The 25,405-nt window shown below is 36.3% G+C and overlaps 1 protein-coding gene across 1 annotated transcript in view; it reads left to right on the top strand.

The window, feature by feature from the left end:
- DHX15 (DEAH-box helicase 15) overlaps nucleotides 1-23,650 on the top strand; it is a 47,289-nt gene extending 23,639 nt beyond the window's left edge. Inside the window, exons 6-14 of the mRNA XM_082482494.1 lie at nucleotides 1,473-1,640; nucleotides 5,707-5,793; nucleotides 7,372-7,521; nucleotides 7,677-7,785; nucleotides 8,943-9,134; nucleotides 12,172-12,294; nucleotides 14,498-14,688; nucleotides 21,710-21,879; nucleotides 23,092-23,650. Of these exons, the coding sequence (XP_082338620.1) occupies nucleotides 1,473-1,640; nucleotides 5,707-5,793; nucleotides 7,372-7,521; nucleotides 7,677-7,785; nucleotides 8,943-9,134; nucleotides 12,172-12,294; nucleotides 14,498-14,688; nucleotides 21,710-21,879; nucleotides 23,092-23,209 (1,308 nt within the window). The 3' untranslated portion in view covers nucleotides 23,210-23,650. The remainder of the gene's footprint in view (nucleotides 1-1,472; nucleotides 1,641-5,706; nucleotides 5,794-7,371; nucleotides 7,522-7,676; nucleotides 7,786-8,942; nucleotides 9,135-12,171; nucleotides 12,295-14,497; nucleotides 14,689-21,709; nucleotides 21,880-23,091) is intronic.
- The last annotated feature ends 1,755 nt before the right edge of the window (nucleotides 23,651-25,405 follow it).

The raw sequence follows: 25,405 nt of genomic DNA, 5'->3' as shown, positions 1-25,405 counted from the left end.
CAGTTTCTTGTATGCCTCTTACATTTTATGAAGGCTATGTTGGATTTGTTGGCAAAGTACACCTTTGTTTAAGAGGTCTTTTTGTAAATATCTGCACTTTGTTCAAATTGGCAAGATAATGCCAAAAAGCATTAGGCTTACTATTAAAGGGCTCTTTGACATTAAAGAGAGTGCCTTCATTTTGCCATGCTTACATTAATTATATATGCTGATCAATACAGAACATGAGTATTGTATTGTCTGTGCTTCTTTTAAATGTACTCAATACAGTTGTGCTGAAAACTTACAACTGTCTTTAAGAACAAATGAAAAAGACCCAGATTTGTTTCAAGATCTATCTGAATTTATGGTTTAAAAAAGGACTCTGCTTTTGTTTCTCTAATTACAGTTTGAAGTAGCAATTTTATACAGCCTTTAGGTTAACCTGCTCTGTATATTTGCTTGAAGGTCTTAAGCATCACTTCAGCTTCAGGCTGGTGAATTATTTGTGATAAGGGAGGTCTGGCCTCTTTTCTTGGAGTATGTTGTAGCTATTTTTTGGTTTTGCCTACTGTTGCTTCTTGTGATAACTTCATTCTCCCATCAGTGGTTTAGCTGGAATATCAATAGTTGGTAAGCGTGCCTCTTAGTTATTCCAGTGGAGGCTCTGTTGTAAGTTGAAATTAATGAATTGTGTTATTCATTAACCTGAATTTCTGTGCACTTTAATTTTTATTAAATGTTGTCATAACTATAGGTCACCTAGCTGACTTAAACATAGTTGTTTTAAAATGAAATGGAATTATAAATGGTTGAGCTGTGGTGAATTTTTTGTATGGTAACCTAGTCAGAAAATAAGCTAACAAATACCGTAGAAACTACTAAGGTGTAAAAGGCACGAAAAATTTCTTTCATCCTGAGGGTATTTCACTGACTTTTCCTAAGCTTAAATGGGATGTCAGTTAATTTTAAAGTAAAATCTGAAACACTGGATTGAGAGGTTTGGTTTTTTGAGCGTCCATGTTTATACTGTAAAGGTGTTTGTTCTCATTAGGTACAATGAAGCAAATCTTCCATATAATTGCATTAGTGATATGTGACATTAAAGCTTAATTGGCTTATTTTAACTATCTTGCACATCAATTTCTTTTAGATTGTGAAAATTGAAAAGGTCATGAGTGCAGTTTAATATTCCAGGGTGAGAGATTTCAATTTTAGTACAATTTGTAGAGAATTAATTAGGAAACATGACTAAAAGAAAAGGATGTTGAATGCAAATTAGGCTGTTCATTAGAGTATAGAAGCTGAAGCATCTTGAAGTATTGTGGAAATTCGATTGCAAATTCAGTAAGCACCTTGATTTTTTTTTAATTATTTTTATTGTAATTGTTCTTCAGGGTGTAGACTTAATATAATTGTCATAAGGCAATCTAAAATAAAATGCAGTGCCTTTTTCAGGGGGTTCTCTCTTAACCAGTATTTTTGTTTTGCAGGAGATTGATGAAGCCTGCAAGAGGATAAAACGTGAAATCGATGATTTAGGCCCTGAAGTTGGTGACATCAAAATCATTCCATTGTATTCCACCCTTCCTCCACAGCAACAGCAAAGGATTTTTGAACCTCCCCCACCAAAAAAACAAAACGGAGCAATAGGAAGAAAGGTAAATAGTACACTGTTTTAGTATGCTGTTCAGTAACTAGCTGCTTAGAGTTGTGTGGGCAATTAAATAAGAGTTTCAGGTTTTTTAAATATATTTGGACAGCAACAAGTAGAAAGTTTCTTAGGTAAAGCCTTAATAATCCAAAATTTTATCATGTTAACATTTTTTTAAGATAACTTGGAGTTTGCTTCTCAGTGCCATTCAAAATTCTGGCTTCTATCTAAAAGGCCAGAATGTTCTGGTAACAATTTGATTTGTCTGAATGGGAGTGGCATTTATTTAAGTATCTTATGAGAAATACAAGTCAGATTAAACACTGAATTTGACAACCACAAGATTTAAGAGGAGGGGTGGGATTTTCTTTCCCTAAGTTATTACTCTTAGATGTCCTTCTTTTAGAATCAAAATGGACGATCTCTTCAAGGGATGTTATCAGGCAGGTTTTGTCTGTTTCTCAGGTTTTATGAGAAGGTGCGAGTTAAGACAAGTACATTGAAGTTAGGGGTTTGTGTTTTCTGTCGTAAGGACAGAATTGAGGTTCTTCCATTTGGGCAAAATGGATCGAGAAACTGAAAAACTTGAAATGGCACGAGTGAATGTTCTTCAGAAAATTAATAGTTCAATTCCTGAATGCTCACATAAACCACATTAGAAACTATGTGGTTATTTCTTTAAAACGGAATATTTTGAAGGAGTCTTAATAGAGGTTCCTGAAGTTAAGCTAATGCTACATGAAACTAGTGATTACAAAGTTAGGATTTTGAAGGTCAAAGCTGAATCATACTATCTGCTCTAGGCAGGGTTTGTTCCTTGATTATTTGCTTTTTTTGTGCAGTACAAATGCATGTAGAATACTAGTGACAACTTTCTAGTCTTCTGGAAGAATAAATCACTTAATAAATTTAGTGAAATGATCCTCTTTTTCCTATTGAAGTTGATTGCAAAGAAGCTTTAAATCTGAAATCATGAAACTAATGCTGCAACAAGATTGTGTTAGCAAATGACTTAAATGAATGAAATTGCATTTCAGTGATGAACAAGTGATAGCTGTGTATTTCATTACATTTTCATTCATGTTTAAAACTGTGCACTTCAAAATAGGCAGTTTCTGGTTTTCTTGATAAGAGGGTAACAGATGCAGTGTGTAGTTTTCATTATGTTGAACTGACAAAGCCAGTACCAGTGTCTAAGAGGAATACACTCTCAGTGTATCAACTATCTTACTATGAGAAAAATTGACCATGCTGGAAAGATACCAACTGTAGGCAAAAGCAGGCACAAAATACATGAGCAACAGATTCAGACCTGTAAAGCCATTATGGTGTTTTGGTTTTGTTTTGTGGGTTTTTTGTTTTTTTAAACAAAAGATCCCTTTTTCTCTTTGCATGCTTTGGCTGAAATGTTTTGGCTTCTGTGTTTTGGTTTTATCTCTCTAAAAAAAAAATTCTCGCAAGGAGTGAAAGTCTGTCTGTGTGTGGTGTAAATTTGTTTAAATGTTGGTTTAGTTTCAGTTAGTCTTAGTGATCACAATATGTAAAGTAGGACCATGTGTTGCTCTGCCTCCACTATCTTACAAAATGTCTGCTTTCACAGTCTCCTGTGAGAGTTGAACCTAGTTTTTAGAACTGGTGAGGAGAGAGCTAGCTTTAATGGTCATAAAGACTAAGTGAGGTGTTTGCAGTGTCTGTATCTCCTGAGCTTTAACTTTGTGAAGGAAAAGTAAGATACTGAAGGTTGTGTGGCATCTTGCAATAGTGGTGATGGTAACAGCTAGTACTGATGTAGCTTGATAACTTAGCACTTTTTTTGTCATCTTAGAGGTGCTAGGCAAGTTCAGCTATTACTGTAAGAAATCTTAAGATTAAAGATGATTAACTGTAATGAGTAAAAGCATTTTATCAGAGTATTTAATTTATACTGTGGAAGAAGATGAAGATGACTTGAGAAGGAGCCTTTCTATTCCTCTTACCCCTTTTTTCCAAACTGCATTTTACTTTGTTTCAGGAGACTTAAGCATTACTAGTTAATACATATGCAATATATTTTGAATGTAGATATTACGTATATTATTCAAAGTAACTTGTTTAATCTGTAAAACTCCTTTGTGTATCAAACTGTCAATCTGATATTTAGAAACATTGTTAACGTAACCATTTCGGTAATTGCAAAATGGCAGCTAAAGCTACTCAGGTACAACTTATTATTTTATGTAGTTTAGCACTAATTTCATTTGTTTGATTTCCAAGTAACTTTGTACTTTGATTTAGACTTGAAAGATGTGGGATAATCTCCTCAAATTTTTTTCTTAAATTTCTTGGGTTTACATTCATTAATTGTGGTTTTTAAGCAATGTGACATTAACAGATGAGATTAATGCATACAACACAATCCACTGTTTAAATAACTCTTTTCTTTCTAACTGGGAAGATCTGTACGATTCAATTACAAGTTGAGTAAATTCAAGTACAAGTTAAATTGCTGGACCTCTGTGGATAAGCATACTAAGAGTATTGAGTTAATGGTATTGAAGTGTTCTAATAGAAATTGGTGATAAAAAGCAGGAACAAAACCTTTTGATACTGCTCTGTATTTGAGCATTCTGGGTTTGCATGCTTCTATACGTTAGTAGATCTGGGAAAAGCTGAGACTTTTTAGATAAGGTACACTCTGTAACACCAACCTGAATGTGGATCAACTAGCCTTTTAACATGAGAGTGCTAGCTTAATTTGAATATTTAATTACTTGCAATTTTTTTATGGAAATGTATTGTGCTTTTGTGTCAGCACTTAATTGCATTGATATTTGCAGCTTTTATCTCTGACTAATCTGTGCAGGTTACTTGAGAATGAAAGGTATATGTGATTTTTTTTTTTTTTTTTTTGTGTGTGTTTGAGGAGTTCTAAGTAGCAGATCATTTCAGGGTGGAGCACCATAGTTCCAAATTAATTTCAAATTTTTTTCCACTGAAGCATTGCTTTCAATATATAGTAGTATTTTTGGAAGCTTAGACCTTAAGTCTGCTTAAGAAAAGACAAGCTGAGTGTAATAAGTAGCTGACTGGCAAAGTGATCAGCCAGGAGGAAGAGAAATCAGCAGGATTATCAATCTGGTCCAGCCACTGGCTTCATTGTAATTCTGAACAAATTGTTAGGGGTCTCTCAAATTCTAATTGCTAAACTGAAAACAATGAGGACAGAATGCTCTGAAAAAAAAGAGGTGAAAGGTAAGTAGTTTTGATGAAGTGCTGAATAGGTTTTGGATGTTTTCTGAGGTAGCTGATTAAACTTGCTAATAACGTGATTTAATGTGGTCACCATTCGATGAGAGCTAATGATATCTATACGCTGTTACACTGCATCTCTGGACATAAAATTGAAATGATGGTGAATCAAGCTTCAGAACTCAGATATCAACTTTGCTTTAATTTTGGCATGAGACTTAACCTTCAGAAAGTTTATGGAAACTTAGGAATGTAACCTTAAAAATATGTAAAGACATTTGAATATGTGGTAATTTAAAAAGACAAAGTTGAAGTTAAATATATGTTGTTCAGGATTTTAGCTGGAATGTATTGATTTATTCCAAACAAAGTAAAAGAACATACTGTGCTGGTACAGTTGTTATATAACCTTTGATTTAATATTGTTTAATCAGTTTGCTGTTTAGCTTGTGTTTTTTTTTTTTAAAGTTAAAAAGCTGGAATTAATGGATCATGTTAAAGGAATCCAGTGTAAGCTGTTGTTTTTTACCAGAGATGTGAGAAAAATTTTGAATAGTGGTTTTGTAAGTAAAATATTTGCTCTTCTGTTTCTTTTTCTCAAAACTAAAATTTGTTACATTGTTAATAGAGATGGGGAACAGAAACAGTGGGCAAAAATAGCTCTCATTTCAATAGAAGCTCATGTGATTGATTTCAGGTCATCCTGTAAAAGTGTTGGACCACAGCACTGGTAGTTATTGAAGAAGTGAAGGAAAGCTTGCTGAAAATTCTTGGTGCTGAGACAGAATTGGAGCTTTTCATCTACAGGACAAATTAATTAAATTTACTATTTTATTTTTTGACAGGTTGTTGTGTCCACTAATATTGCTGAGACATCACTAACAATAGATGGTGTTGTGTTTGTGATTGATCCTGGCTTTGCAAAACAGAAGGTAAATACTATTTAGTTTTCTCTTTCTTTATAGTAGGAAAGATACTGGAATCTGGTTTGCTTGGGTAGCTCTTCCCTTTGTAAACACTGATAGGTCTTGTCCCAGTTGAAATCTCGACCATGATGGTTTTGGTTTTTGTTTTGCTTCTAACTTATGTTAGGTTTGGCTCTTAGTCTGCAACCTTTAGGTATCCAGAGCAATCTAAAACAGTGCAGTGCAGAAGAATTTTATTTTAAAAAAAATTGGAATGTGAGTAGTTTGAGAGTTAGGCCTGGAATATGAATTTCCTAGATACTTTAGGAAGGGTGGTTTTGTACTATGTGTCTATGCTTGAGAATGCTCAAATAAAACCAAGAAATCGTACAAAAGTAAACAAAAATGGTGCTAGAAGCCACCTCTTCTTCGAAGTTGTGTTAGCGTAGAAAACTCCTGCACTAAAATGAGAAGAGAGAAATGGTACTTAGGGTGGTGCTGTTTCTTCTTGGTATTTATCATGTACTGTTGCAGCCCTGAAGGTTGTCCTTGAGCTTGTATTGTGCATCTTGGAACATTATGAGATGTTCAGAGTAACTGAGGTAGCTTGCCTACAGTCAACCCAATAACTAGAGAAAGAATGAAACACAAATCTTAATCTTCGCTTATTTTTTTCACTAACTATAACTATCCTTATAACTTGGTTTCTTAGACTTTTCCTTCCATAATCACCCACATTGTCAGCCTTTTAAACTTTTGCAAAATCAGACATACAGCAGAACATGAGTACAGTCAATGCATCTTCATACCCAAGTTTCAGTCACCATTTTTTCACAAGTAATTCTTATACTGGAAGAATACCATCTGTAATAAGAAATAAAGCTTTTGTACGTATTTTGTACTTGTTCATGCCAGGAGGGTGTTAAAACGTGGACTGAAAAACATCTTCAGTTGGAACTACTATCTGACTACTACTTTTCTTTTTTTACAGTATATTCTTTTTAATGAGCCCTATTGAGTTGGCAAGGCTGCTGTTTAGCTATGACTGAAATGGAAACTTTACAGTAAACTCCAGTATATATTTTGTACTGTGACAGTCTGCATGTACCCTTGAAATACAGTCTTGCTTTGTCATCGGTCTGATTTTTACAATTGTGTTCAACCTTAATGTTAGAGTTTTCTGACCTCTAGAATATGATTATTCAACCTTATAATTGTATCAAGACAGCCTTTTTCATGGAATTATTTGAGCATCAAGAGTGTGTTTAGCACTCTGTAGAACAAATTGGACACATTCCTTCTGCCATGAAAATCTTATCTAAAAATACACACATTTAAGGAGGACAGGGAGCCTGGCAGGAGTTGTTGTTAACAAAGGAATAAAAAGTAAATGCTGTTCTCTAGGCAGTTGTATTTGAAGCTTTCTGTCACTAATCCAAAGACTTCTGTAGCAAATTTTTTTTTCCTCATTTCAGATACATACAACTTGTAATTTCCTAGTCAGAAGCTTAAAGCAGTCTTGTTTGTTTTTTAGATAGTTGTCTTTATCCATGAACGATTTTCATTCTTTTCCTTCTTTCCTGCTCTGATTCCACTTTCAAATAGGTGTACAATCCTCGTATCAGAGTGGAGTCTCTCTTGGTGACTGCGATTAGTAAAGCTTCTGCTCAACAGCGAGCTGGCCGTGCTGGTCGTACTAGACCAGGCAAGTGCTTCAGGCTTTATACAGAGAAGGCTTACAAAACTGAAATGCAGGTAAGATCACTTTTTTAGACTGTGTATATAAGAACATCTGATCGATACAAGTAGTAGAATGCCATGCTACCAAAATAATCGGGATTTGAATGCTTGTGTTAAGTGTTTGGAAGAACAAGTGTTCTGAATTTTCTTTTTTTCCTCTCTCCCCCCAGGACAACACGTACCCTGAAATTTTGAGGTCTAACTTAGGATCTGTAGTATTGCAGCTCAAGAAGCTTGGTATAGATGATTTGGTGCACTTTGATTTTATGGATCCTCCAGGTATCTATTTCTGTTTTATCTTGTCTACTGTAAGTGTTATGTTTTGACTTTATTTTGGTAAATATTTTATGTAATAACAACATGGGATAAATTCTCCTATGTTTTTTCACTGTTTTTATTGTAATCTGTAAGGAATGGCCTTTGTTTATCTTGAAATTCAGTGCTCTGAGTTTTATCAAAGCAGGCCTTTTATGTTTTTGTCTGCATAACAGCTTTTAATCGAAACAAGGGATCTACTGAATGCCCCTTATCTGCAGAGGATAAGACAAAATTGTGGGCATTATAAAATCTATTATGCGATGAGGTTTTTTTACTTATCACCTTGATTACACATTCTAATTGTGCATCAGTTAACAGCTGTATATAAATAAAATTGGCTAGTGTTTTTAAAGCTGAATATGTATATATAGCTCAAACTATAAAGTTAATGTTAATCTCCCGTCTAACAGTGTTAAATGTTCATATATACTTGAAAAATAACTCGGTTATATTGCTAATTAAAATAGATCAGCCATATATAAATAGATCAAAGGTGGTTGTTTTCTACCCCTGAAATAAAAATATAATTTATAAGCTTTAAGCTTTTAAATAGCTCTACAGAACGATTGCGTTTTGTGCTGTGCAGCATGTGTGATAGCTTAGCAAGAAGCCTTTTGGATTTCCTTCTATTTTTCTTCGTGGGTGCAATATACACCTGCTATGAGGAATGCAGGATTAAGAGAACATGCTTACAGGCTCAGGTTTGTAAAAGACTATATGTATCTAAAGTTTACATGGTTGAGATTTTAGGACTGTATCGATCTATTTTGTATGGAACAAGGGAAAACGCAAAGGGAAAAAACAAGGGAAGTGACATTACTATGATACTGAGTATTTCACAATGCCACTGCTGTCTGAATTTCAAAAAGCATTAATGTTCAAATTATCAAACTTTTGATCCAGTTAAGAGTGCTTCTGAATAAGTGATTCTTGTGTCCATCCGTCCTGTGCACACACCCTTCCCCCCAATTCATTCATATATTGATGAATTTGGTAACACTTTTGTGTTTGGAAGTCAGTTGAATGGTGAATGATACCTTGTATTAGTCTGTCTCATTTTTTGCTTATTTGGAGCAGTTTGATTAATGTGCCTACCTAATTTTATTTTTTTTTTTCAGCTCCTGAAACTCTGATGAGAGCCTTAGAGCTTTTGAATTATCTGGCTGCTTTAAATGATGATGGAGACTTGACTGAGTTGGGATCCATGATGGCTGAATTTCCATTGGACCCACAACTTGCTAAAATGGTTATTGCAAGTTGTGACTACAACTGTTCTAATGAGGTCCTATCTATTACTGCCATGTTGTCAGGTAATAGCAGGGAAAGAGATACTAAACAAAATGCAGATCTTCAGTTTGGGAAAAAATTGAGTTTTCCACATCAAAAACATAAATGATATAAATATGCCTAATAAAATTAGAGTTGTTTTTTAAAACTTCATATAGGGGTTTAATCAATCATTATGAGTTTATGTAGAGACCTTGAAGCTAATGAATAGTAATGTTAGGAAGTTAACATGCATAAAATGATCAAGCAGTTTGCTCCTCAGTTTAGTTAAATGTTTGAGGTGATGGAGAGGGGAAAAAAATCAGGCTAGTGGAACAGAAGTTTCTTTTTAGGCTCATAGTCAGGACCAGAAACGTCCGTTCAACCACTCCGTTTTTAAGGCAGTAAAATCTATTTTGTATTGTGCATTCTTCTGCACTCTGATAAATCCCAGTATTTCCAAAAGGATTGCAGTGTAATTTATATTAAGCCATAAGCTTGTACTGAAATGATGATATGTTTTTCAGTCATTAAGTGGCAAAGCTGAAGAACAGTTGTTACTTTTAAATGGAAGAAAGTAAGTTTGGGGGAAGGTGTATATTTATAAGAATTAATTTGTGTGCACAGCTGTACTCTGCTGCTGCGTTATGTGAATAGCACTGCATCAGAGCAGAGCTGCTTGTCTAGAGAGCTTGATGAGAGAAAAAGTGTTATCAAGCAAGCCTTGTATTTCATTTCCTGGTTATGTAGAACTGACTTCATTTTATAGTTAGTAGTCATAGGACAAGCAGCAAGATTTAGTCTATTATGAAAATGGGGGTGTTCTTACTCATAACTACTCTTTTGTGTTTTGAGTGTGCTATTTTACCAGGCTCTTCACAATGCAGGTCTACTGGTTACATGCTTAACTTGGTTGACTAGAGGGGAAAAAAAAAAATAATGTTTTGGCTAAGTGTAAAATCTGTTGCTTCAGTTTAGTCTTACAATATATTTATATGAAAGTTTTTAAGAACAAGCTAAAATGTTTGTTGCAGAGTTATGATTGTTCAGACTCAGAGCAGATGGGCAGGGCAGAATTGTAATAATTGTTTTCATTAAATGGTAGGCTTAATTGCGGAGGTGGTGGTAGGTTGGTGCCTGTCTTTCTCTTCCCTCCCCCCCCCCCCCCCCCCCAATCTCTACTACAGAACAGTAAGTCTAGTATTTTTGTCTGTGATCTTCAACTGATTTGTCTTACTCTTTTTTCTATTTACCTTTTCCCAGATGATGATATTTTTTGTTGTTGTTGTTTCAAGGCACAATTAATGCCATGATAAATAAGTTGGGGGGAAAATAAAGGATTGAAGCTGGTTAATGTATGGGTTGTAACTAAAAGTCTGCTCCTAAAGAAAAACAAAACCAAAACGTAGTCCTAGCGTTTGTAAGGACTATTTCCCAAAGTAAGCACTTTTTTAAACCAGTGACATGACCATATGTTATGGTGCCTTAAGTCCACATAAAGATCAGTCTCTGGATAGCAATCCATGTATTAATAGTTTGGACTGAATGGAAAACTAGGTAGCGGAAAAGAGCAGAGAATAGCATTGAATAAATGAGCAGATTAAATGATTGTACTTCATTTTATAACAGATGTGATGTCTTGCTGTGGGGTAGAAAGTGTTATTACTTATTCAAAATAGTGAGTTAAGCTAGTGATAGAATAATTTGCAATTTTCTTTTATTAGTCTCAGTTTGAAATTAAAATATACTTTACCTCGGTTTTCAAATGCAGGACCCAAAATAGAGTGTTTATTTTGACCCTGCATTTCCATTTTCTTGAATGCATTGGTCTTCCTTGATTTGTTACTATGTGATTCACTGTTGCGGTGTGTATTATTTTTCCTCAAGTTCCATCCAGTATCCAACTTATTTTTGAAGTGTACTGTTTTGGGGCTTTTATGGGAATTTAAGAATAAAATAAAGTAAAACCACAAAACACCCCACAAAAAAGCCCTCATCTGCTAGGGACAGATGAGATGCAAGGTGTTCTCCTGAGATTGGTGGGCTTCAGTTATGAGAAGACTAATGTAGTCGCAAGCAGCTGGAAAAAGATAAAAGGATTTGTAGCATCTTACTTAGCATTTATTTTATTGAAATTTAACCTCTTAAAAATTACATCTACTTAAAACTGATTTTCCTTCTCTAGATCTCTGTAAAGTGAAGATCTCTTGTAACTACTTTCAACATCTTGTGAATTCTTATTGATACTACAAACCTATAAGAATGTCATCAGACCATTAAGTTGGCTGCCATGCTATTTGTGGTCTTTGGTAGTCTGTATTTGGAAAGGGAATGTTAAAACATGATTTTTGGATTCAAGTCAGACTGAGTCAGATTTATGTAAGAGAATATAATGATAGAGAAAGCTCATCACATTGCAATTTTTTTCAATTTTTTTTTTTATTTCAAGTAGTGCCAAAGGACGGTTTAACCTTCCACCACTACCGCTACCATCACAACCTTTAGACTTAACTTCATTCACATGTTTTTGTATACCAGTGCTGATAACAATACCATCTGGGGAAGAGGGCTTGACTTTACTAGTGTGTTCTGTCTAGTAGCAGACTTGTGATAAAACTAATTTTGTTTAGACTGTGCTAGTGCAGTACATTTTCAGAACTGTCGTCTTCACTCTGTCCATAGAGGCTTTCTGAGAAAGCAAATTTGCAATTAAAGTGTTTTGTTATATGGGGTATTAGCTCCTGGTAGAGCTATCAGCACTGGGTCTTGAACAAGATCTGTTTAGCCTTCCAGTATACATAGGCAATCTTGATGGCCTTCAGACTAGAGATTTTGATGCCTATATATAGTTCTATTAAAATAATCAGGTACTCTGTAGCTTTGAAACCCTCTTGTCTTACAGATGTGGTTAGGTGTTGATGTACCAAATCAAGGTAGTAAACAGTCCAAGATGCAGTTGGAGGCCATCCTGCCCTGCCCTATGCTCTGTGAACTGACCTAGCTAGGCCTTGTTCCTCTATCTGTGAATGCGTGACTCATCGATATGGGCGTTTGTGTTGGGCCCATACCAACCTTGTTTAGTCCCACAGTGTTTTGTTCGCCCCACGGAAGCAAAGAAAGCAGCAGATGAAGCCAAGATGAGGTTTGCCCACATAGATGGAGATCATTTGACGTTGCTGAATGTCTACCATGCTTTCAAACAAAGTAAGTGTGCACCTGTTACAGCAAAATTATTGGTAATACTTTGTGCTGCTGGCTTTCGTTCCCGAGTTCCAAGGACAGTTGAAAGGATTGGGCTTGTTTTTTGAGCCATTCTATTGTAATCTTAAATCTTTTTTTTTTGGTCTAAAGTATGTAAAAGCTATCGAAGTGCTACTTTCCCTTTAGGGGGGAAACAAACCCAAAGAACTAGCCAAGAGATCATGTAATAAACTGATGAGTATGGAGATGAGCCAGGCTTTTAAATCAATGCTGGGTAACCTTGGACAGAAGGAAGTGAGTGTTCTTATAATTAAGAAATATTGGAAGTTTGTTATCTGACATTAATTATAGAAAAATCTGCATAATTACTTAGTAATTTTTCAGGGAGAGAAGTACAGAAAATATTCTGAATTTGGAGAAGGATATGTTCCCAGAACCAAAACCTTTCTATTCCTAGCTTTTTAATATAGTTAGGAATTTTGTAATAAGGCCTTGGGATGGATTGAGGGGCAAAGGGGTGATGCATCAATGAGAAGTAACTTAAAGCCATAAGAAATTTATTTAATTTACCTGATTTCTGTGTATGGATTTTTAGGGAAAATATTCAGTCCTCTTCAGCATAGCTGAAGTATATTTTAGCAGCTTGAAAAAGATGGGAATAAACAGGTGAAGCTAGGAGTTCTCTTGAAAAATGACTACATAAATGGCACACTTTAACAGTGGCTTATCCTGGTGGTAAGTAAAAAGATAACTCTTAACTGCCAACCAGGTTAAATTAAGTGCTCCAGTTGCATTTTCCTGTAAGCAAACAAAACCCAACAGTCTCTTACCCCAAGTGTGGGGAAAAAAAAAAAAAAAAAAAACCCAACCGAAAAAAAAAAAAAGTCCAAACGAAAGTATTCAAAACTGCTTAAAACAATAGCTGAGAAACTTCCATTAAATACTTGTGAATTGGAGACATCTGTTGCTTGTTTTTTTCTATTATCTGTTAACAGCATCCAGTATGTCTTGCAGACATTTTGTGTGTACAAGTTTCTGGAAGCCACTGCTTTCATGCTCAGGTTACTGTGGGGTGGAATTATTTGGGAGATAATCTTTTGTTCAGTTCCACTGTGAAATTGAGTAGGATTTCTGGCATTCAGGATCAGAAGAAAAAATGCTGTTACTGTTTGTATCTAGAACAATATAAATAAGTTCTGGGTATTCAAAAATGCACAGTTATTAACATTCTGTGATACTTCAGTTAAGATTCTGCTGTATAGTGTACAATAGCTTTAGCATTCATACTTTATTTTAAATATATTCTGTAAGATAAAGCGCAGAAACAAACTTTCCTCCAATTGTGTAACTGTCTTCCTCTTAAGTGGAAATTAAGAATAGTCTCTGTACAAGAGGTACTTTAAGTTTTAAATTTTTTAAGGCTGGTTTTGTTGGATTATTAAACTGACATAGTAAAAGAGAACCACTTGAAAAGTAACAGAATTGGTAGGGAGAACTGGGTTTCTTGATGCATGCAGGTTTTTATTATAGGCTTGCTGTCTTAACAGATTTCTTATTAGAGCTAGCAACAGTAGAAACAGTAACTTAAGAGTACTGAGTTCTGTTACTGATGCTATATTTTACCAGTCACCTACACTTCCTTAAACTGCTGTGAGGTGCATCACACTTAATATCAAGTAGTTTATTTGTATAGCTATTAACTCTTACTTGAAATGCTTAATTTAAGGAGGGTTTGGTTTCTGAAATACAGTATAATTATGTACAATCTTGTACAGTGTTCGGTAGTGTTCACTGCACACTACAGTTAAAGATTGTGTAGTGTTCCTTATGTTATGTCTTACACTGCAGGTTTGAAAGGTGATTTTTTTTCTAGTTGCAAGGTGTGATTTTTATTTTTTTTAAATGTGCAAAATTTATTGGTGTGGTATTTCAGCAAAACATCAGTGATTGTATGTATATTCTGTTGGTGAGAGGAAAAAAGATAATTTTCTTTTGTCCTGACCACATGCTTCCCGAATAGAAAACAATTTGGGCAATTTATCTAATGCAAGAATCAACTGATTAAACTAAGAGCTGTTGTCATTTATAAAAGTTTATGGATATCTTTTCTGGTTCATCTGACTGATCAATTGGCTAGTTGCTGTTTTATTTACTTGTTCTAATTGGACGAAATACTCATTTTTGATTCATGTTTTTAATGTTGCAGATCATGAGTCGGTTCAGTGGTGTTATGACAACTTCATTAACTACAGGTCCCTGATGTCTGCAGACAATGTACGCCAACAGCTGTCACGAATCATGGATAGATTTAATTTGCCTCGTAGAAGCACAGACTTTACCAGCAGAGACTATTATATCAACATAAGAAAGGCATTAGTTACTGGGTATTTCATGCAGGTATGTGTGTGTTCCTGGAGGGAACATAGTTCAGTGTTTATGTGGCTTTTACTGTTAGCATCACTATATTATAATTTATCAAAACTTTATGCATGTTACTTAAATTACGTATGGCTAATTATATTCCCACTTAATCTTTGCCAGGTTGCTTGGTTATTACTCAAGTAGTACATTCTTTAGTCAAATCTTATTTGGAAGAGGAATTGTAGACAATCTTACTACTGTTTCTTGCGTGACCAGTGAGGAGTTGACCACTAACTGCTGAATAGCTGAGGAATTAACTTCATAAAACCTTTCAAAGTAATTGCAAAACATTTAGTTTTAAAATTACTTGTAATCTGATACAGTGTAAGTATAGTTGTATGTAAAAATTATATTATATAATCATATATAATTAATTATATATTATATTTAATCCTTAGAAGGAGAGTATCTTCTTTTGCATACTTTTCCATATTTATATTTCACTTTTAAATTATATGAGTCACAAGTACTGGAGTACTGGTGCCGGTCTGTAGTCTGGAGATATATGCTGTTTGAAACTGACTTACCTTTTGAACCAGGATGGTGTGGAAGCCAGTGTCCACTGCTACCTCATGGATGCTTTGCGTTTCATGTTAAGCATGCCTCCAAGCTAGAATTCAGGCTTTTTCTTGTTGTTTTTTGGCTTAGTCCCCTTGTGCTGTGTGTTTTTTTTTCTCTTCAGCATTCTTTCCTGGGGCTAGAAGAAACTCTTTGACTCTTGCAGACCCAGGGGTATGGAACCTTTAATGGGATTGAGTCTTCATCCCCACTGACTGTTGTGATCATGTTTTTCCCAGCAAACATGCATTCTGATGCATTTCAGCAACATCTCTGCTAGAGCCTAATATCTCACTTGCGGAGAACACAACCTTGTTATCCTTGAGAAGGCCGACCAGAGCCCATGGTGTTTCCTAATTGTTCACTTGATCAGTGCTCTAGTGGTATTTGAGCACAAAGCTTACCAGTTGAAAAGGGAGCGATTGGACAATGCTGTGCAGGTTAGAATGGCAAGCAGCTTGACAGGCATGCACTTAGCACATCTGGACTGGGACGCAGACTTGGGTACCATGTATGTTTAAACTCCCCTCCAAGGAAACAGTGCCTTCCCCAGGGCTAAGCCAGCCAGCTAGTGTGTAGCAGAAACATGGTTTTGGATTTTTAAAGTACAGGAGTATCAATGTCAGCACATGCATTTCACTGTAACGCAAATGGAAGATTAAGGCTGTTGGCTGCTTTTAAATATTAAAATTATTCTAAAGACTGTCTTGCTGTAACCCCTCAGACAAGCAGGCTAGTCACTGTGTTCAGTCCTTGCTTTAGGGGCACGGTTTCTTCATCTTTCAGGGGGGATGCTTTAGTACACATCCTCACCTACACCTTTAATTCTGTTGGGCCCCAGCTGGTTGAGGCATGTCAGATTGCCACAGTTGCACTTTCGTTTGGCAGAGTACCCCATGGCTTCCTTCATTTCCTTGGAGCTATAGGAGGTCATGTGCTTTGTTTTATGTCACTCAGAGTAAAACTCTTCCTCTGAGAGATGTTTTCCTGCCATTGATGTTGGAACTGCACTGCTGGTGTAGATGGCTTTTTGGTTTCTACAGCTTAGGAGTTGGATATCTGACTTTATATTTTTGCTGTGAATACAGTAGTAGATTCTCACAGATGAAAATGAAAGCCTTTCCAGGAGTCTCCTCTATGGTCAATGGGTTGTTTACCACACCCCTCACCCAAAATGCATAATTGAATTTTTGGGCTGAATCAAGAGATGGCTCTGGCAGACCTGTTCAAGGCATTTGGAGTTGAAGCCATTTCAACAGTTTCTCTTCTCCTTTGATGTGTTTGAGTCAATTTTATTGAGTTTCTTTAACTCTTTAACCTCCATGATAGTGTGATACCTGTTTGACCTTGACTCTGAACCTTCTGTCATGAATTTCATGTTGCTTTGAATAACCTTCAGTAGAAAACTTATAAATACTTATAAAAAAACCTTCAAATACTCAAAAGAGATATTACCAGCAGCCAAAGTACTTAATGTAGTCTGTATGCACACTGTGCCCTTTCTGAGCAAATATTCAGGCTCTGGCATTTGGGGGCTCTTGTACAGAAAACTGGAGTAATGAAATGCATACATCATTCTTTGTCTTCTTAGTACAGAACATACGTGGAATTCCAAGTCTGAGCACTCGCAGAGGGTGTGTACGTACTGTAGATTGTCTCTGCATGCAAAGTACTAAGGTCTATGGGCAACACATAGCAGAAGTTGATTCTTTAAACTCTTTAAGTTTAAAAACACAGTGTGAAGTAGAAAAAAAAAAGTATCAGCCATTGTTCTGAAATACTTCTCATTGTCTGCAGTGTTTTTGACTTTGGTAATTGCCTAGTGTCCTAAAAACAATCATAAAATTTTACTGTAGAAATTTCTGTACTAATGAAGACCTGTGGTTGATGTCAGACAGTGCAGCCCTGTATCAACTATTGAAATAGTACTAATTATGTAATTAGTACCAAGTACTGTAAATTTGCCTGCCTTTAGTCGTGTGTCAGTGACTGACAAATGTGGAATTCCTGCTGGTGATGAATCATCTTTTTACCCTTCATATTTAAATAAAAACTTGAATTCCAGTAAGTCTGACAAACTGTTTTACTATTCCCTTTGCTTGTCTAAAACTGCCAACAATTCTGTGTGTAGAAGAACTTGTGGAAGGATAGATATTGACAGGAAGTTAAGTGTCTTATAAAATCTGTGCTATGTCCCTGGTTTCTTCTAGTTTTTATAATGGAAAACTTTTATTGGCTTTTTTCAGTAACTGTTTCTGTATCACACATCAGAAGATGTGAAGTATATATAAAATAGAGCAAGAGTAATGTTTGCAAAATCGCTAAGAAACTGCTCATTGAAAATAAAATACATCAGAGAAATATTGCTTTCTCAATACTTTAGTGCTAGACATATCCTGTCTTAAGAAGTGAGAGGGACTGGAAAATTGTACAACTTAAACACAATTGGAATTTCGCAAAAAAAAATCAAGAGCTAGGTACAGATGAGTATTTACTCAACGGAAGTAGAAAAACTGAGCTTATCACTTGTAAAGTGTTAGTAGATGCATAGCTGAAATAACTGTGTGGTAAAGACTAAGCAAAAAATTACTGTACTACAGGAAGTAAGCTAAGGAAACTGTTAAAATTTAATTGGAAAAGGCAAGCAAATGCCAAAGTAAAGATGGGTCATTTTCCTCAGTGATTTTTTTCCTTTTTTTTTTTTTTTTTTTTTGTCTTGAACGGAGGATTTTATCATTGTATTTCCAGTCTAGTTGTGAAGGCACAACAAGAACAGATAGTTGAAAATTTTAAGTCAGAATTTAAAGGTGGAACAAAGTACACACAGTCTTGTGGTGTCTTCAGCTCAAGCTTGGAACCTTTTTTTGGAAGATGTGGCTTAGTCAAACACAGGATATATCATGGTCACTACAGAGGATGAAATTAAATGACCTGTGCTATACATGAAGTTAGATGTCAGATGATTGGACTACTAATTAAAATCTCTTTGTTGCTGCTACTCAGTCTTTGGTGGTATTTTGTGTATAGAATGATGTATATTTTGAAGTCTTTACATAATCAGGCTTCTACGAGAATAGAATGGTAATAAAGTAAACTTACGGCAGGAAGGTGGTCACCAGTGCATTTAATGGTATTCATTTTGCTTTTTAGGAATGCAGAAGAACAGTTTAGAACTTTTTAATAGCTTCAGAAACACTGTTGTGTGCTCTGCAAGCAGAAATTGCAGAAATCCAAGCAACTGACATTGCTTCCCTAAACTGTCAAGACTATCCTGCCAAAATGTTTAGCCTTAAATCTAAAAAACATTGGATCTTGTGGTACTATTCCCGCTTTTGCCCTTTTAAGCATATTTGGATTTACAGTGCTTGATGTTTGACTAAAAACCCCTGGTTGGGCCCTCTAGGTTCAATGACGGGATAGATAATAAATAAGCACAAGCACACTTAAAATTTCAGAGGAGGCTGTGCCCTTCTTCATAAAACTGTGACATCCTTGAAACCTCTGTTACAAGAACTTGAACTACAACCTTTTCCTATGGTGGCATATGCCACGGTGGCCACTGTTTCCATGTGAGTTTGTCTCTAAATTGTAATTGTCTCTAAATCACCAGCAGGTGAACTTTCTTGGTCTGCAGAGTAACCTGTTGCAGAGATGCACGGGCTTTCATTCTTTTTGCATCATTCTTTTAGTCATGTTTGTGTAGCTCCTTATGTTGTGTAGTCAATAGTGTTAATAGCTTTTCCTTCCACTTACAGCCCCATTCTTTGTTCAGGTAGCCTGACTCATGAATGTTTTATACTAATACATGAGAAATTCCTTGATGATCTCAGGGTCAAAGCGTGTTCCCAAGTATCTTGGTTACTACCACTACTCATTGAGAAATGAATCCATTTCATAGATGTCCTTTGTATGATTCTGTTTTTCCCTGGAAGCTCATGGTTTTTTTAGTCTGAAAAATGTCACAGAATGGTTAAGGTTGGAAGTGTACTCTGGAGGACATCTGGCCCAACCACCACTACGTTGTGTTTTACAGGCACTGGAATTGGTTGCATGCCAGAGGCTCAAAGGACCATAAGTGTATATGCTGCCTCCTGTGTGTCCTTGTTCCTTCCCTTATGTCAACTTTGGTGCTTGCCCGAGCCCAGTCTAAATTCTTTAAACAAAGTGATCCGGCAACCCAAGTACTCCTTCAGAGAAGCAGCAGAATTGGCTCTGTCAGCTGTGCTGAAACTGCTCAGGCCAGGAGGGAGCAGGAAAAATGTAGTAGCTAACAGTTAGATCATCACTGCTTGCTGTGGAGCCATGGCTTCACTGTGCATATTTCATGACCGTGTTGCCATTACTGAACCTGAAGTTCTTTACCAATCTGTGTGCTAACAAGCATACTTAACAGAAACATCTAAATAGAATAAGTAGCTCAGTGTTAGCTCAGGATCAAAGTAAGTCACAACAGTATGTAACCACTCAAAGGTGACTTATCTCTGATATCCATGTTCTAAGGAAACATTTTTTTCTTAGTTGGGGTTATTCCAGTCCTTGTCACTCCCTGGAAGTTAAGAGCTAACTGTACTTTCCTGTAGCATTTCTTTTTCTGTGAGTATGATTAATTAGTTATTTCAGAAGCTTTTTACTTGATTCAGAATTATGCAAAGTAAACAAGAAATACAACTCTTCACTATCATTATAAATGACACGAAAAAGGAAATTGTATGTGTTTGGGAAAGCTGGATCAGACTACTATTTTATACATCTGAGTAAGACTGAGGTTCTAAAGCTAAATTGTATTGATTTAAACTTAACAGCACACTGTTTTCTAGAATAACCTAAATAAACGAATTGTTCTCCTTTTATAGGAAGGGAAGGATCCAGATATTTTTGTACGCATGCTTTACTTTTGATCTGAAAAATGAAATTGATTTTTTTATTAAAAAAAAAATCCTTCCTTAAAAAACCCCACCATAATCCCACAGCAACTATGTGTTGTGATTGTTCTAGGTCTGTGACAGATGAGTTTCTAGTCTAGTCTGTTTTGCAGCTATACTGCTATGTAATTTTGTAAATGTTAAATTGAGTTGGATGAAATTAAGCCTAAATCATTATAGACAGTGCACTATTACTCTCCATTTAAAAGAGCCTCTGCTGGCTTCCCAGACTTGAAATAAAGTAGTGGTGTAATCTTTCAAATCTTAGGTGAAAAGATTTGCGGACTACTGAAATACTTTTTTCCACTCCTAAAACATGTTCTGGATATTAATGTCATAAAATATAAGAGATGCACACTCAAAATAAGGAATTTGTTACTAAGGAGATACTCTGACACAAAATTTGAGGTAGCTATTGCTTTAGACTTCCTAATTTTAGTCTAATAGATGGAATTTACCTTGACTGGGGGGGTCAGAGGGGAGGAAGAGATATACCTAGGAATTGAAAAAACAAGGAAATGCACAGTTTATAATAAAGGAAAGCCGCTAATGATGGTCTGATTAAAAATGTCTTTCAGCCATTGTCCATCCTGCTTAATCTTTTTACCGTATTTTTGTGTGTGTATATATTTGTAATGAAATAAGTACTGAGGTCATCTTGAATTACCGGTATCAAAAGGTTAATTTTACTTACCTGTTCTGTTAGATTAACTGTTCTTACAGAGGATATCCTTCTAAGGATAACTGTCTGCTTTACCAAATCTTAATGAGCTAGATATCAGAGCATCTCAGCGAGGTAGGCATTATTCCCTTTCACAGAGCGAGAAGCTTGGTCAGAGAGAGGTTAATTGATTTTTACCAAGGTCACAGCAGAAAGCGTGTTGCTGAACCTACATTTTGCAGCTCTGAAGCTCACGTTGTAACAAGACTCTTCTTATTTCTGACATACTAAACTTCCCATTCGTACTGGACTGACATTTCTTTTTTTCAGGCCTGCTGTGTGAGAGGATTTGGAGAATAATATGTGCACCAGTAAAATTACTACTGAAACACTGCAGTAATAAAAACTTGAGAGGATAACATTGTGGCTTACTGGTCCCACAGTAGCTACTGCAGTGAAGTGCTTGAGGCAGGTGTCTGTAGTAGACCATGGTGTGTCACTTTGTGTGATGTTACAGACCTGTTTGATAAATATTCCCTTCCAGTACTTCTGTTTGCATTGCTTTTGTTCTAATAATGATTCTTCTCTTTTGGGTGACAACTATTTTTGTATGTTGCTTGAATGGTGTATTCGAATATATACTTACCATGGCAGTTAGCAAAAACATCTGGCATCTTGATTGTGTCTATAAAAAAAAAACAAACCTGAATAGTTGAAGTGGTCGAGTAATGTGCCAAATTTAGATGAGATTTGAAAGTTGGGATGTTATATTTTGAATTGGAACACTTAACAGTCAGCTTGAAATCATTTAATTTAAAAATTGCCTGTGGTAATGAAATAATGTCTTTTTACTTAGGTGGCACATTTGGAACGAACGGGGCATTACTTAACAGTAAAAGATAACCAGGTGGTGCAGTTGCATCCCTCCACTGTTCTTGATCATAAACCAGAATGGGTGCTCTATAATGAGTTTGTCCTTACAACAAAGAATTACATCCGTACATGTACAGACATCAAGCCAGAATGGTAAGCCAAAAGTCTTAACGCTGTCATGACCTACTGTAAAGCTCTTGTTTTTCTTTTTCCTGTTTTTAAATCAAGGTAATTTATTTCACTTTTCCTGAAGCTAATATTATTAAAATGGTTTGGGGGGACAGCAATGGCATAGACTTGACATCTTGTAGACGACTAAAGGTTTTCTTTGTGGTACTTGCTTCTGTTTGTGGGAGTTGTGTGTACAAGTGGGGTGCCCAGGCTCCGTGCGCAGAGAGGTGTTTGACTTAAAACCAGTTACTTTAGTAGTTCTGTTGGGAAAGAGCTGCTTGGAGATGCTGGGTTTGGGGATATGTCCTAGCACCCACTTATGTAGCCAAGTTAAGAGAGTGGTAGATTCCTCTGTTCTCAAGATGTAGGACCTCTCTTGGCAGTAGGTGTCTGTAATTATTCCGGAAGGATCTGAACAGGACTTAATGCTTTCTTAAAATATGAAGGAAAGAGGTGGTAATGCTGGTACAACCTGCTACATCATAGTATTTATTAGTCAGTAGAGTGCATATCAAGGAAATAAGAGGCCTGATCCTCTGCAGACAAGCAGAGATTGTCTTGCCCATCTTTAAGATTGTACTTAAACTGCTAATTTGTAAGCCTTGGGGATGTAGGAGGCTCTTCAATTGTTGCAATTGTGCTGTTGTGAAGAAAAAGTTTAGAGATTCGTAGGCCAGAAAACAGCAGATATATATTGCCTCTAGTATTTTAATAGAAAATGTGTTGAATCCTTCCTCGGAAATCTTCTTCTGAGCAAGCTCTGTGTTTCCTGGAGCAGGATCCTATGGCCTTGGTTGCATTTTTAAGGTTAAAAAAAAAAAACAGCTAAGGCTGAACTGTACTCTTACAGAAATGGGTGTTTAGGTGGACTTCTGTGGCTTGTGGACTTTGAGCAGCAGGTTTGGCTGTGTGGGCTACTGTGGCGCATACTGAAGCAGCATGGGGAGGCTGCAAGGGACATGTGGCTGAACAGGAGTGTCTCGCTAGACTCAAGCGTGTGCTTTTTTTCTTTCGACTTGGGTGCTTGCACAGGATGGGACTGACGTGTAAGTGTGTGTGTAAGCTTTCATTAATCTTAGAATTGCGGAATAAGCTGAAAGTAATGGATAATCTTTGTTTCCCTCAGTTGCAGAACTTCTGTAGGATGCATCTTAAACTTTAAGTATTAGTAACAAACTTTTCCTTTTTTGACAGGCTGGTGAAAATTGCCCCTCAATATTATGACATGAGCAATTTTCCACAGTGTGAAGCAAAGAGACAGTTGGATCGCATCATTGCCAAACTTCAGTCCAAGGAATACTCACAGTACTGAATTTATGCTTTGAACTGAAGTTATTCAGAGGACAGCTTTAAGAGATGAAAGGATTCAAAGTTCAAGTTGTGCTCTTCACTTTGGTTCAATAATGGCCTTTATTTGAAAGCTTTTTAATTTTTCTTTACAGTAAATATTCCATTCTGATTTCATAAATTAAACATTTATGCCTCCCTTTTGTGTTGACACTGTAGCTCATACTGGAAAAGCTGATCAATGTTTTGCAGTTTATTGAAAGTAGTTCTATATATAACAATGTTATAAGCATTTCTTTAGAAATGGTTGAAAATGCTTCTAAAATGTGATTATCGACCATGGTATGCATGATCGTTGTAATTGTTGACATTCCTTTTAGAAGTTGTGAAATGTTACAACTTGTGCTTATGTAGACACAATCTTCGGCTTCAGTACAAAGGTACTGACTTCAATAAAGTCTATTTATACTAATTTTGTGCCACAGTATGTCAGTATTTCTATTGTTTTGATCAAAACATGAGAAGCCATTTAGTCTCCCGTTAAACTGCTGTTTATTGACGTGGCAGTAGTTTAATATTTTAATATTAAAAGTGCGGATGCTTAAGCAGCACAATTACAGTGACATCAATATTATACATACAATGTTGATCCCTTGCAAAGTTGTTTGAATTATGTAGGAGATTGTTTTAAAAATTAAATGCATGCAGAATTTTTTTTGGAGAATGCTTTCTTCAGACATACTCCTGGATATTTCTTGGACACAACTGTAGTAATATGTCCTGTAAAGTGAAGTGTCTGTGGGCAGTTAGAAATTACCCTGCTGGGCAATGTTCAGATACAGTGTAAGATCAACACAAATAATGCCATAAGCGACACTGTAGGTAAAAATTATATTGTACCATTGTAGTTTTGTAGTGATTTTTAGTGAAATATGACTTGACAGCATTTTCAATTTGGGAAAGCTAATCCCATGTGGAATTTATAGTAAGATTTGATCTGAGGGCTGGAGCACCTCGCCTATGAGGACAGGCTGATAGAGTTGGGGTTGTTCAGTCTGGAGAAGAGAAGGCTCTGGGGAGACCTTTCAGTCTTCCAGTACCTAAAGGGGGCCTACAGGAAAGACGACGCCAGGCTTTTTACCAGGGCCTGTAGCGACAGGACAAGGGGCAGAAGTTTTAAACTGGCAGAGGGTAGGTTTAGATGGGACATAAAGACATTTTTTTATGATGACGGTGGTGAGACACTGGACCAGACTGCCCAGAGAAGCTGTGGTTGCCCCATCCCTGGAAGTGTTTAAGGCCAGGTTGGACAGGGCTTTGAGCAACCTGGTCTAGTGGGAGGTGTCCCTGCCCATGGCAGGGGGTTTGGAACTTGATGATCTTTAAGGTTCCTTCCAACCCAAACCATTCTATGATTCTGTGATTTCATGTATTTGGTCAGATTTCAGTTTTTCCTCTCCCTGGAATACACTGAGATTTGGTCCTTCTGGCAAAGAGAAGTTGGAGTGGCACTTGCTGAAACAGGTTCCCCTAGACCGGGAGCTGTGTGCTGTCAGGCTGAAGCAAAAATAGATTATGCTTGGAGAGCTGGCAACTAACCTCAGTTAGACTAATCTTAAGCACTGATGTTTGGGGTATCCTATTGAAATCATAGCAGTTGGCTATAAAATTACTTGGAATCAAGTAATTTGGGGATTCTTGTCTGGTTCTAACTTCTTTTTTTTCTAAATTGCCATTTGTATGATGGGGAGTGGAGAAGTTTTGAAAACTATATTCTTGGTTAGCAATTAAAAAAGAGTATTGTGAAGGAAAATGTGTCTGCAGATAAAAAAATTGAGTGAATTTCAAAAACACAGTGGGACTTGTGAGTCTGCCCCAAGTTTGATAAGCAAGTGAGGGAGTGGGGAGATCTCCCCCACTTCAGCCATTGTGGGACGGATCTGGACTTTCCTGCCCTGTGAAATAGTTTTCAGTAGGAAGGAGGGAGGTGGCCTCTTCATAAAATGTTGAACTGGATTGAGTTTTCTGACTGCAGTTTCAAGAGTTTTTTATTTAAAACACAGGGATCCTGAACAACTTAAGCAATTTGATTTCAAACCAGTGTTCCTAAAGGTACAAATGCTTGGTTTACAAATTTGTGCTGTAGGGTAACTGAAGATATTTCAGGCTGGCTTGCTTATCCTCCTTTTAGGGGGCAGAGGGGGGCCACTTTGTACAGTGC

This window comes from Vanellus vanellus, assembly GCF_965231255.1.
Source record: "Vanellus vanellus genome assembly, chromosome: 4".
NCBI classification, from domain to species: domain Eukaryota; kingdom Metazoa; phylum Chordata; class Aves; order Charadriiformes; family Charadriidae; genus Vanellus; species Vanellus vanellus.
This window is presented reverse-complemented; position numbering and strand designations above follow the sequence as displayed.